This window comes from Temnothorax americanus, unplaced genomic scaffold, assembly GCF_048541705.1.
Source record: "Temnothorax americanus isolate GAGA-0224 unplaced genomic scaffold, ASM4854170v1 Scaffold33, whole genome shotgun sequence".
Lineage (NCBI taxonomy): Eukaryota > Metazoa > Arthropoda > Insecta > Hymenoptera > Formicidae > Temnothorax > Temnothorax americanus.
The window spans coordinates 1,827,479-1,841,988 of NW_027509475.1; the positions used below are offsets into that span (position 1 = coordinate 1,827,479).

Here is a 14,510-nt window from a genome sequence, read left to right on the forward strand (position 1 = left end):
TGCACGCGGTCACTTCGAGAACCTTCCTCGATAATATTAGAACGTTCACCTCTCGCGAGAGCAAGAGCGAATCAGCGAACGGAAGGTTTCTAACGAACGAGTTGGACGGCAGAGTTTCCTAGAGGATGATTGGTCGGTCAAGTCTGCAGAGATATCGAATCAACGCGCGCGTGGAGAACGCGGCCGCGAGCGAGGAACCAATCGCATCGGCCGGAACCATTCGCATCGCGAAAGTATCCGCCAATCGCGGGCGATCGTGGACCAATGCCACGCTGGCTGTCGCGTTTTTCGAACGCAGCCGACGAACACGAGGACAAAAGCGTCAGATTAAGGGGATGCTAAAGCCGTCCAAATTACCGACAATTCATTTCAAAGCTCTCATTTTGAAACGGCTTTACAGATCGCAAAATCCTTTTACAGGGATAAAGTAGAGGTACTAATGAAGGGTGGGATTGTCAAATAATTAGTAATAATTGAAAAAAATTTTAAAATGCTGTCACCTCAAAACCTTATTTTCTGATATAAACAGTTGTATACGTAATATGTACGAAATTAAACTTTCCCACCCTTCAGAAGACGTGCACAAACAATAACGTACCTTTGAAATTGAGATTGAAAGCCTGGAATAAAAATGAGAGCTTTGAAACGATCGTGTATATTTTTCACAAAAATATTCACGCAGAGCAGCAATTATGTCACAGCAGTAGTTCACGGATCTTGCGAGAGATGGCGCGATGGCGCACGCAGCTGTGGGCAGTTTCGGGGTTGGCTACATTGTCTGGTTCCTACACAGCAATCGAACCCAGGACAGATATATGATACAGATATCTCGTTAGGCATTTTTACATTTTTTGCAATTATTACTAATTATTTTACATACCCACTTTTCATTAGTACCTAAACTTTACTCCTGTAAAAGAATTTTGCGATCTATGAAGCCGTTTCAAAGAACGAACTTTGAAAGATATGTGGTATAGTACAGATATCGCGTTAGACATTTTTACATTTTTTTCAATTATTACTAATTATTTTACAATCCCACCCTTCATTAGTACCTAAACTTTACTCCTGTAAAAGGATTTTGCGATCTATGGAGCCGTTTCAGAGAACGAGCTTTGAAAGATATGTGGTACAGATATCGCGTTAGACATTTTTACATTTTTTTCAATTATTACTAATTATTTTACAATCCCACCCTTCATTAGTACCTAAACTTTACTCCTGTAAAAAGATTTTGCGATCTATGAAGCCGTTTCAAAGAACGAGCTTTGAAAGATATGTGGTACAGATATCGCGTTAAACATTTTTACATTTTTTTCAATTATTACTAATTATTTTACAATCCCACCCTTTATTAGTACCTTAACTTTACTCTTGTAAAAGGATTTTGCGATCTATGAAGCCGTTTTTAAGAACAAGCTTTGACAGATATGGGGCCCGATTTTCTATCTACAAACGTATGCGTAAACTCTGCTCTAACAGAAAAGCTGCAAGCTTATTGGCTAAAAACTGTGCGACAGAGCAAATCAGTTTGCAGCCTTTCTGTTAGAGCAGTGTTTGCGCATATGTTTCTCGTTAGAGAATCGGGCCCATGTGGTACAGATATCTCGTTAGGCAATTTTACATTTTTTTCAATTATTACAAATTATTTTACAATCCCACCCTTCATTAGTACCTAAACTTTACTCCTGTAAAAGGATTTTGCGATCTATGGAGCCGTTTCAGAGAACGAGCTTTGAAAGATATGTGGTACAGATATCGCGTTAGGCATTTTTACATTTTTTTCAATTATTATTAATTATTTTACAATCCCACCCTTCATTAGTACCTAAACTTTACTCCTGTAAAAAGATTTTGCGATCTATGAAGCCGTTTCAAAGAACGAGCTTTGACAGATATGGGGCCCGATTTTCTATCTACAAACGTATGCGTAAACTCTGCTCTAACAGAAAAGCTGCAAGCTTATTGGCTAAAAACTGTGCGACAGAGCAAATCAGTTTGCAGCCTTTCTGTTAGAGCAGTGTTTGCGCATATGTTTCTCGTTAGAGAATCGGGCCCATGTGGTACAGATATCTCGTTAGGCAATTTTACATTTTTTTCAATTATTACAAATTATTTTACAATCCCACCCTTCATTAGTACCTAAACTTTACTCCTGTAAAAGGATTTTGCGATCTATGAAGCCGTTTCAAAGAACGAGCTTTGACAGATATGTCGTACAGATGCTTCGTTAGACAAGGACAGATATCTCTCGTATTATTATTCCTTTCTCTATGTATGTAATTTGCATGCACCCATTTATTCCTCTCTCTCTCTGTCTCTGTCTCTCTCTCTCTCTCTCTCTCTCTCTCTCTCTCTCTCTCTCTCTCTCTCTCTCTCTCTCTCTCTCTCTCTCTCTTTCTCCCTCTTTCCCTCTCTCATTGCTGTCCCTCTCTCTCTTAATACACTGGGTAGCGTACACTTAGTATGGTAAAATCAGGATTTTTTGGAATTCTAGGATATATTTGAAGAAAAAAAACGGTAATGTTAATTAGGACAAAAAACTCTGTTTAATATTTCGATGATAAAATGTTGAGAAATATAAACGAAAATACATATATAAATGAAATATATGTTATTTTTTTTATTGTTACTGTCGAAAGTAAATAATATTACATATAAAACCGTAATGCAATTGAACATACATATTCATACACATGCACACGCATACGCAATCGCACGAGCACGATACGCATACGCACATAAATAAATTATTATTTTTTTTTTTCTGTAGGCCCCAGGCCCCGTCCACGATGACGATATCACGGACATGGGACTTCTCCAGGATCATGCTCCTATTACTTTGTACTAGAACAATAAGAATAATTCTGCATAAATTTTTATTTTGTGCCTTTATATCATATGTATTTTTCAAGCAAAGTGCATTTGCAGAATTTATGCGATGGAAGATGTATACACACACACACACACACACACTACGTTAACGCGAGCGTTACTTCTGTAGTAACTTACGATATATCACTCGTTTACGCGGAGTAAATTATCGTAAGTTACTACAAAATCCCGTTTACGCGAAGGAATTATCGTAAATTACTACAGTAGAAGTAACGCTCGCGTAAACGTAGTAACAGACTCACACACTACACCATGTGTTTATATGGGGCGTTCCACGCCAAATTGGACACCATTTGGGTTTTGCATCTTCGATTTTTTTGAAAATTTTTTATGTTATAGTATTGGTTGAAAGAGGCCTCCATGATTTTTTTCAAATTTTTTTGTCGAACCGTTTTCAAAATATCGATATTTGAAAAATTACGTTATTTTTTTTTAAACGTTCATAAATTTACGAAACATGGGCCAAATGGAACGTTTTTTTTTTTTTTAAAAAAATATTTTTTAATTTTTTTTAACTGTATTTCTATAAGATTTTGAAATTTTTGACACAAATTTTTGATTTACAAAAAACACGTACTGATCGATTTTCTCCAAAATTTTTTGTAAAAAACTATCATCGATTTCACAACTTTTAAGCCTAAATTTATAATGAGATAATAACGGGATCTATTTTTTTTTCGATTTTTTAAATTTCCATCTTTTATTTATCCGTGCTGAAAAATATCTGAAAAGAAAAAATAATGTACACAGGAACTACTATTAATAATTATCTAAGACATAGTGATTACTTACTAAATAGTTTACAAATTGATTTCAGAAAAAAATACAGTGAAATTAAAGCGTTTATTATTTATGCTTGATAAATTTTTTTTTATTAAGTAGCGTTTATTTTTACACGTTTAAATATTTTAAAAATTCGAGATTCAACAGATGATGAAAATTGTTTAAATCTCAAAGTGCCTTCTCCGTCTGGAATTACACAATGATATTTCTGCGTTCCTGTTATTGTCTTAGCTCTAATATATCGCTTGTCTAATGATTCTTTGCTCTGAATATAATCTTTGTTAGAGAAGAATTGCGCATAGATATTTGGCAAAAAATTTAATTTTATCGCCCAGTTATATAGTTCTTGAGGAGTTGAGATTTGTTCGTCATATGGAAGTTGAAGACTTGCTCGTGCCGCTATTCTCTTAACAGTTCCTTCTACTCCATCACAAGGACCTTTGCCATGAGCTGTTGCAAAATAATGCTATTCAGCCAAAGTCTTCTTCATGAAAATTAAGATTTACAAAATTTTTATAATTTTTAAATTGTTGAGGTGCTCCGTCGGAAAATTTGCCAAATATCTATGCGCAATTCTTCTCTAACAAAGATTATATTCAGAGCAAAGAATCATTAGACAAGCGATATATTAGAGCTAAGACAATAACAGGAACGCAGAAATATCATTGTGTAATTCCAGACGGAGAAGGCACTTTGAGATTTAAACAATTTTCATCATCTGTTGAATCTCGAATTTTTAAAATATTTAAACGTGTAGAAAAATAAACGCTGCTTAATAAAAAAAAATTTATCAAGCATAAATAATAAACGCTTTAATTTCACTGTATTTTTTTCTGAAATCAATTTGTAAACTATTTAGTAAGTAATCACTATGTCTTAGATAATTATTAATAGTAGTTCCTGTGTAAATTATTTTTTCTTTTCAGATATTTTTCAGCACAAATAAATAAAAGATGGAAATTAAAAAATCGAAAAAAGAAATAGATCCCGTTATTATCTCATTATAAATTTAGGCTTAAAAGTTGTGAAATCAATCGATGAGTTTTTTACAAAAAATTTTGGAGAAAATCGATCAATACGTGTTTTTTTGTAAATCAAAAATTTTTGTCAAAAAGAACCCCGCACAAAAACCTATGGAAATGGGTTCTCGGCGAATTTGTCTGAAACTTTGGGAAAATGTTGTTCATGTCATCTTGATCAAAAGTTCTCATGGCAACAACTTTCTTTAAAACAGAATTTTTGCTCCAGGAGACCTCAAAGATGGATATTTTATCACGCGATCGAGAATAATGATTGTGTGTGTGTATTGCATAACCCATGAAACCTGAGAACAAAATCGGTCCTTTTCAGGGCCATAATAATGTGCAAAATCCGATCGCGCAACCTTCTTGCGGTGCACATTGGATAACGCTAATCCCGACGGTTCATACTGTTATTACTGTTATTCATCAATACATTAGGTTATTAGGTTTTATGGGTTATGCAATACACACCCAAACACACACAATCATTATTCTGAAAGCTGAATGGGTGAAATCATCTGTGATCGCGTGATAAAATATCCATCTTTGAGGTCTTTTGGAGCAAAAATTCTGCTTTAAAGAGAGTTGTTGCCTTGAGAACTTTTGATCAAGATGACATGAACAACATTTTCCCAAAGTTTCAGACAAATTCGCCGAGAACCTATTTCCATAGGTTTTTGTGCGGGGTCCTTTGAAAATCTTATAGAAACACAGTTTGAAAATATTTTTTGATATTTTTTATTAAATGTGTTTAAAAAAAAATTTGAAAAAAAACGTCCCATTTTTTTGGCCCATTTTTCGTAAAATTATGGGCGTTTAAAAAAAAGTAACGTAATTTTTCAAAAATCGATATTTTGAAAACGGTTCGACAAAAAATTTGAAAAAGATCATGGAGGTATTTTTCAACTAATACTATAACATAAAAAATTTTTTAAAAAATCGGAGATGCAAAACCCAAATGGTGTCCGATTTGGCGCGGTACGTCTTATATATATCTTCCATCGCGTAAATTCTACAAATGAACTTTGCTGGAAAAATACATGTGATATAAAAGGCACAAAAGAAATTTATGCAAAATTATTCTTAGTACAAAGTAATCGGAGCACGATCCTGGAGACATCCCGTGTCCGCGATATCGTCATCGTGGACGAGGCTCCGGGCCCAGAGAAAAAATAATCGTAATACAAACGATAGACCCTCGATATTGTCGTACAAAATATATGTGTATCTATCCCTATAGCTTCTTCTCCTCTCTATATTATAATGAAAGAAACGTATCCTACTGAAAAAGGCCCGTTTAGCGAAATAGGAAGCCGATGCCAGCTAGTCTCACGCGAAAAGCGAACGTCGAATTTATAACACAATGGCTGTGTTCGGGAAGCGCGCTATTAGCGCTATTGCATCATTCTATCTTTATCGCTTCATCAGGTGTAAAACAAGGATAAAATAAGCAAATAGCACTAATAGCGTCTTCCCGAACGCACCTAATAAATTAATATTTAGCATCTCTATCGAATTTCTATCAAAAAACGAGACAGGTCATTTTTTTGTTTTCTAAGAGAATTCAATCACTCTCTCTAACCGAATTTCACTAATATTTAAACGTCAGAAACGCACGTGGTCCGAGTTAGCACAGGTCCGACAGATTTCTTTCTATAGACGGCATAGTTGCCAAAATATATTTCATGAAAAGAAAATTAATCTACAAAAATCAAATAATATTATGAGCATTGCACAAAAAAATATACACGAAGAATGTATTTTGAGAATCAGAAAGATTTAAAAAATGCGACAAAGTTTTTTCCCTCCGGATGAAATTCCAACGTGCACTTCTAAGGTCAACGCGCATCCTTTGCTAAACGAATGAATTCATACACGTTTTGCAGCCAGATTTTTATTGACGTGATACAGACGGGTGTACATCTGAGCCTCAATAAAGCGCAAGTTTAATCGTAAATCAGTTATGCGAAAGATCTTAGATCTTATATTTGTCAATAAAGTTATAAAATCCGCAAATAATGCGAAAATTTGCGCATAGTCCCTCGTGATCGAATATAATTGGATCGCGTCGCTTCGCTAATGATCGGATGAACATTTTCTAAAAAAACGCAACAAAATATTTGCTCCACGAAATAAGCTCGCACAAATCGCATCTGACAAAACTGAAATTTAACAATTATATGTAAAATCATAAAGCTATAAATTAGTTTTTGTTTTTAACAAGAGAAGTTGAGACACGTAGCGATAAAATTGAATGAATTTCCAACACGATAAAGATAAGTTTAATAATTTTCTTCTACGGTTTTCATTTCTTTTTTAAAAAATAAAGATGTTAAAAAAAAATCAAAATAAAGTAATATGTAACAAAAGTTTCTCTTGGTGTAAATTTTTAAAAGGAGAAAGCAAGTTTGAAAGAATAATATGATGAATCAACATTCTCTGAATACATATAGAAACCATTCAATTTTTTCCCGACGCGTTGTGGAAAATATGACGGCTCCGTATAATCGTTAATTACCGCTAACGAACCGTCGTAAGCAAATTCCTCGAAACGTTCGCTACAAAAGAAAACGAAAACAATTTTGGGACAAGAACGGAAGCGTTCGTTTGATCGTCATCGTCTTCGTTTCTAAGCCGAAAAGATGTACGTACTCCACTAAGATAAATTATAATTATTCTTGATATCAGCATTCGCGGCACCCTAAAGTCCCGATGGATAAAAACTAAATACTTAGTAGCATCCGAGTTTGATTTAGTCGGGCAACGTGAACACAGTTACACGTTTGCCCGTCTCTGTGGAAAAAAAAACGCGACGATCACCTTTTTTCTTTCTTTTCAAGTACTCTGTATACTTGTAAACTATAAATGTATAAAAACGATTAGGTACTCGCCGCGATAGAAAGAAAGTAACACAATACAATTTCTTTATGATTCTCGAAATCAAATCTGTTTGGATTTCTAAGCACAAGGAAAAACATCTCTTTTGCTTATGTATTATTCGACAAAGCAATGATACTCTTCATGGAGTGCAGTAACGGCTGTCGCATACTAACAATGGAAACGAAGACGAGGGCAAAAACGGATAAAAGATTGAAAAGCGCACTCGGAAGGGAAATGAAAGCACCGCGAGTTTCCTCTTCTCGACGGTCCTTCGACTTTATTCGCGAGGCAACGATACTTTACGCAAATATCCAGTATTCTGTATACAATCATAATTAGCTAATCATCCGTCGACGAAACATATCGCTCGCGTTAAAACAGCCGCTTCGGCGTAAACTGCACACGTTATGCAGTTATAGATAATTAACAAACTGAATAAAAATCTTAATTCTTAATATCATTATGTTATAATAATTAAGATTTTTATTCAGTTTGATATCTATACTGTTCATCAGCTGCGTTACCCTCTACTCTGATGCTAAGAGACTGAGTGTAATAAATCAATACTATATAAATTTAATATTTATTGCATTTGTGTTATAGAAGTTATTGTTTTACCCCATCAAGAATGGATCGATAGATCCTTTGAAATAGTTTTACATCATTCATTTACATTACAAGAAAAAATTATTTGAGGTGCAAGAGATGCAGTAAATTGCCAAGTCTAATAAGTACCCGCGTCAATATATACTATGTATACTAATTCACATTCTCAATTGTGCTACTGTTATTATTTGTCATCAGACAATTATAAACATACACATAATAATTAGATAGATATTATATATATATATACGCATGTGTGCATAAGAATATATGTAATTTATAAAAAGCGGGTGCTTATCAGCCTTGATACGTTACTGCCTTCTGCTACGCGGACGGCCAGAAAGCATTTTCAGGTTCAGGCCGTATTGCTAAAGAATCCAAGACGCGGCAACGCCGCGCGGCGTTGCCGCGTCTATAGCATATGTCTCTCTACCGTGCGTCCGTGTGAGCAATTCAGTGGTTTCAGTGGTGTGTGTATGTACGTGTACGGACATATGTACACCACTTCATAGAATCTGAAATAAGTTGGTAACACTGAAACCGGAGTTTCGCGTTGTCACCACGCGAGGTCTCCAATATCAGTTCGGCTTTTGCTTTAGTTGACAGAGTTGACATTACCGACGTCGAGGAAGTTCGGCCTTAGCTTTAGCATCCCCTTAAGCTGGGTCAAGGAGATGCGGCAGGTTCTATAACCTTTGACTCTCGGATATTTGCCGAGTAGCATGCTATTGAAAGAATATATAAGCGATTTTCCAATTATTTAACGAAAATTGAGAATTTAATATCATGATCTTATGATAAATAATCTTTCAATTTAGACACATTGGCTCGTACTTGTAAAGTTTTTCTTTGATTCTTCAAAAAAGATCCTTTTTCCCGTAAAACCTGAAAGTGTGTTTTACTTCGAAAGTAAATAGCGACTGCGAGTGCAGCTAAAAGCATAAGTTGTGATTTTACAATTTTTAATAGAAGCTTCGCGCAATTTTATGACGTAAAGTCACGATACGACATTTTAGATAAAGTTGCATTAACATATATATTTAGATTGCCACATTATTTAAAGCCAGTTTAAAATACATTTTAAACCAGTTTTAGAACAAGTCAACATGTTTGAAAGAGCAGCGCGACCTTGTACATACTTTGTGCGTATCGGAATGATTATTATGTCTGCGAAACAAATTATACGCGAGATAATTAAATGTGTAGTTAAATAGGTATAGTTAAAAATAAAAAAATTGAATTACTCTCCACACCTCGTTTGTGCTGACTCACGATTATCACGAACGACAACAAAGTACTCTACTATTCATAGATGTATCATAATACATGTAAAAGATATCCTTTTCAAGTGTGTGTAATATCTGTGTGTGTGTGTGTGTGCGTCACGTGTGTGTGTGAGATAGATGAAGTAGGGAACGTATCGCCGTGCCGGTCATTGTCGATTAGAGTCCCTCCCAGGTCTCAGTCTCTCCTGCTCTCCACTAACTGCGTGCAACATAAAACGAGCAGAATCATCATTACATAGTCGAGAAGGTGAATCTGAAGGCCGGGAAAAATGTCGGAAATAAATCCAGAATTGCTTAAAGTATTCGGCTTTTGGGGCAGCATTCTGGTCCTGAAAATGCTGGCGATGGTGCCGTTAACTGGGCGACAGCGATTCCGAAAGAGAGTACGTAATAAAATATCCGCACTAGATTAGATAGCCATATGTCCATGATTTTTTCATAAAAGATGTCTCTGTATAATTAAATTATTCAAACATAAAAAATTTTTCATCTCGAGAACGACTGTCACTATTATTAAATGCTGAATGTGTAGCAAAAAGTAACTTAAAACTATTTGAATTATAAAGAAAAATTTACTTTGTAGATCTAAAATCTAAATAGTGCACATATTTTTTTCTTAACCATATTAATGGGGAGACAGATATTTTATCGTGGCCTGTTTCAGTGTTACATAAACGTTAGAGGCTATTAGCTAAAATGAAAGTGATTGTGATCAATTGTTGTAGGTATTTGCAAATCAAGAGGATCTTATGTTCCAAAACAAAAGCAAAGCCAAAGTGGCTTACGATGATCCAGATGTGGAGCGTGTACGCAGGGCACACTTGAACGACTTGGAGAACATTCTGCCTTGGTTCATAGTCACGTATCTTTGGCTGGGAACAGGTCCTTCGGCATGGCTGGCCAAAATTCTGATACGAACCTTCGTACTTTCCCGTGTAGCTCACACCATATCGTATGCAGTATATTCACAACAACCTATGAGAGCGATAAGTTTCTTCGTGGCATGGGCAGTTATGGGTTTCGAAGCGGTTAAGACATTGTTGTACTATTCCTAATTTCTACATTTTCTGAAGTAATTGCATCTGAGATACAAACATAATAAGCTATACAATATTTTTTTGGTATTGGGGATAAGAAATTGTTCGTTACACAGAAAAATATTTTACGGTCTAAAACTATATTGTATGAAAAAAAATATATAGATGTATATTAATTAAAAATATATTTTATATATCTACATACACACACATGTGTGATATATAATTATATATATAAAATATAATATAATATATACGTATAAAATTTATATATAAAATATAATATATGTATATATATTCATATACATATATTCAGAGAAGAAAACGTAAGTCATACTAAATGTACGATATTTTTGTACATATAATGGAATAAATGGAAAACTTTATTCATAATACGCTTTATTAGCAGTACTAGACGATATCATATGTTATAATTACACCTGTTATTTCCTGTAAATTATTCCTGTTAATACTGTGCACATAGAGAAAAAAATGATGTATCAGCAGCATTAGTCTAATTGGAAATAATCTTGTCAATTCAATAACAGTCAATTCAATATTAGTGAGACAATGCTTATTTTATTAAAAGAAATACTCATTTTATTAAAACAAAAACATGACCTTTGAATTGAGATCGAACAAGATTATTTCCAATTAGACTAATCCTGTTGATACTACAACATCAATAACAATTTTTTTTTCTCCGTGCAGATGGATTTGAGATTCTATGTAAAATCTGTGCACGGGATTATAATTTCGCGTATAGCTTTTAGCCGCGCAAGCGTTTTAACACATTTCGAAGGCGCATACGCGAACTTTATCGTACGCGGTCGTCATGACGGCACCGCGACGCCGACAAACGCGGGAACGTCAGACGTCGCGATGCGTCTGTGACGTGCTAGTCGTCGCGGTCGTCGTCGTCGCGGTCGTCGTCGTCGGTGCCGCGGCGTCATTCGACGATCGACCATGTCTCGATCTATGCCCTCGCCGGGTTAATCGCAAGACGTTTCAGTTTTTGCGGTGCGACGTGGTTGATGTAAAATGCGGAATTGTAAACGTTCGCAAAAACCCCCGGTAATTGATGCTCGGTCTTCTCGCGCGATGGGAATCGATACCAGAAGCGTAGAGTGATCAAGAGACACGATCACAGGTGGGTGTGATTTTTTAAAATCTTATACATAATAATAATGAACGAAACTGCACGTAATGTAAATTAAAAAATTTAATTTCCAACGAGGTAAACGATTGACTTGTAAAATACGCCATATATTTGAAAATATTTCTCTTTACGTGCGTGACGTATTTTGTTTAAACACACGTCAACTGTGTATTTAATTTTCAATTAAGTACTCTATATATAATTTTATCACGTTCTCCATATCTTTTTTCTTTTAATCGCAAATTGAATTTGCGATAAAAGTGCATTGTGTGGAAAATAAGCAGAGGTTCAGGCGCCAGCGGCTAAAGAATGCGGGAGAAATTTCTTATCTCATATCCATGCAATTTTCTCCTTTGTTCCGACGACAAACACGGATCTCAGAGTTACACGCGAATATAGAATCAAGCCCGAGCAGGTCATTCCTGGTACCTGCGCCTCAATTTCCGTGAGGATCATACCTTTTTCTTTTATCGTGAACAGAAAAGCCAGCTGAACGATTCTTTCTCACGTGCAACGGTTTGCATAGAGTGGCAGGAGTATGTCTTATCAAAGATTGGAATAAGTTTTCAACTTCTTTATGCTGGCAATCTCTCGGAAGGTTCGCGACCAAACCTGTTTTTTTTAGTCAGCCTCGTCATCTGTATTAATAATTAATTAATGACGCATCATCCAAATAGTCCAATTCAATAAGCGATTTAAAACTCCTTCGAGAAAAACATTCTTATTGTTTGTAGGGAATCAAGATATATATACGTTTTAAAAATATATTTTTTATATTTATATTATTTTGTATATTAATTTTATATATTAAATTAATTCCTTAAATTAAATTAACACCGTGTTTTTAGTGCATTGACATTTTTCAGCGCCTGTAATACCGTAACGTGTCCGTCAACAGTGTATCAATGTTTGTCTACTTTCTGGAGCTTTAGACATAATGAAATTTTCTCACGAACACGGTGCATTTGGATAGTACATGATAAAAAAGTTCCTTAGTTAAAAATCATCGCATTCTCTAATTGAAAATCCTCGCGTTTCACGGGAATATCGATTGCGCAATTAATTAACATTCCTATAGATGCACGAATATTCATCGTTTTATTTTATAAAATTTTACCGCATTCGATCTCTCTCGTACCGTGCCATATTGTGATATAAAACCATAAATCTTGTGTGTGTGTGTGTGTGTGTGTGTGTGTGTGTGTGTGTGTGTGTGTGTGTGTATTACACTGTTAATTTGCAATAACGTTGATGCGAATAGACAAATCTCTTCATTGTTTCATCAATACTAGCCGTGGTAACCACATCTAGGACATATAGATTGCACGCAAGCATGCAACATATATGTGTATCTGCGTGTTACGTCAAAGATGCACATCTTATCAGAGAAGTTTTGCACAAAGAGGAGGCGGTTTACGTGCACGCAACCAGTCAATTAAGCTACTTATGTTTTTCGTAAAGTTCTGATTAACATTAATGACTGTAAAAACTGTAAAACAACTTATTTGTATTCGTAACGGACAATAGTTGTACACGCTGCTTTTTGTAAATTTAGCCCATTTAACACAATTATATACCCTTTTCTTAAAATACACGTTACAAAGGGGTTAATATTTCCCCCCAGCCTTGTTGAAATTTCAACGACTTTCCTGTTTAAAAAAAGCATGCTTTTTTAAAATAAAATGGCTAAATTGTCCTGTGACATACACACATAATTATCGGTGATTCTATTGTCTAAAGATCATTGGTTAGGTCGGTCGGACGCTTTATTGAATATGTCGCAAATATTAATTAATTGATGACGTTGCCCTATGCAAGCGGCATGCATGTGATTACAAAGCGGTGTATCGATCATGTACCGGTTCCTAAAGGCAGTTTAAGCACAAGGGACTGTGTGGAACTGTAAGCATTGACCGGGTGCATGCCTGCGGCGCACGAGAGCAGAGAGAGAGAGATAGATGCACGCGGTGTGCATCGTGTACACGCGGTTATCGATAATCGTGTCAATTTTCCGTGTCGCATGGTCACGCCTTATACGTGCGTGCCATCCGAAATTGCATTTCTCTGTATCGGCTGTCACAGCGAGCGACGCGCATCGGTGGCCGCGATTCAATTTGTCCCGGGATTAGTACCAAGATTCTAATCACGTTTGAGGTGGGTGCACTTCCACCCTTTACAAGCGAGAGACGGCCGGCAAATTCGCTCGTTGTCCAAAGCTGTCCATTGTCAAAGTAGAACGAGCCCTATCCTACACTTTTTTTCTCGCAACTGACCTGAACTGACTTACAAACTGAAATTAAAATTAGAGTCGTCGTTTTCTGATGTATAATATAAGAACGGAGAATTTCTTCTTTTTCTTTTCACTTCTCTCTTTCTTCTTTCCGAAATATTTTATGCAACGTGCAGCCATATTTTTCTGATGTATATAAGAACGGAGAATTTCTTCTTTTTTTCTTCATTTCTCTCTTTTTCTTCTTTCTGAAATATTTTATGCAAATATTTCTCTTCAAAAGCGTATTCCTTAAATCCGGAAATTAGAAAGGAAGCCCAGATTATACAGAAGGATGATAAGAGCATAAATCGAGAACCACTGCCTGCGTTTTAGTGTCACGGTCGTATATGTGACGGGAGTCGGGACGTGCTCTCGTTGTACGAGCCAAAGCGCACGCGAGATCTCGGAACGCTTTGGCTCGGAGTTACTCTCAGATATTTATCGCTGTATTAAGAATTCTCTCCGGAGACTCTTGACGCCCGATAGAGGAACGAAACGGCTCATGACATCATAGGCTGCAAATGCACATTCGCGCCGCGGCTTATCCCTGCCCGGACGACCCCGACGCGA

At 35.8% G+C, this 14,510-nt stretch overlaps 1 protein-coding gene across 1 annotated transcript; it reads left to right on the forward strand.

Annotated features, from left to right (window-relative positions):
• The first annotated feature begins 9,610 nt into the window (after positions 1–9,610).
• Positions 9,611–10,713, forward strand: LOC143901392 (microsomal glutathione S-transferase 1). The gene is made up of 2 exons (XM_077413667.1): positions 9,611–9,855; positions 10,198–10,713. Exons 1-2 carry the CDS (start codon positions 9,742–9,744, stop codon positions 10,525–10,527), a joined length of 444 nt encoding a protein of 147 aa, XP_077269793.1. The 5' UTR covers positions 9,611–9,741; the 3' UTR covers positions 10,528–10,713.
• Positions 10,714–14,510: the final 3,797 nt, after the last annotated feature.

What these genes read in the sequence shown, in the direction of transcription:
- LOC143901392 (XM_077413667.1), top strand. Translation starts at nt 9,742, where the DNA reads ATGTCGGAAATAAATCCAGAATTGCTTAAAGTATTCGGCTTTTGGGGC. An exon ending in GACAGCGATTCCGAAAGAGA is followed by an intron (nt 9,856 to 10,197) that starts GTACGTAATAAA and finishes CAATTGTTGTAG; the next exon opens with GTATTTGCAAATCAAGAGGA.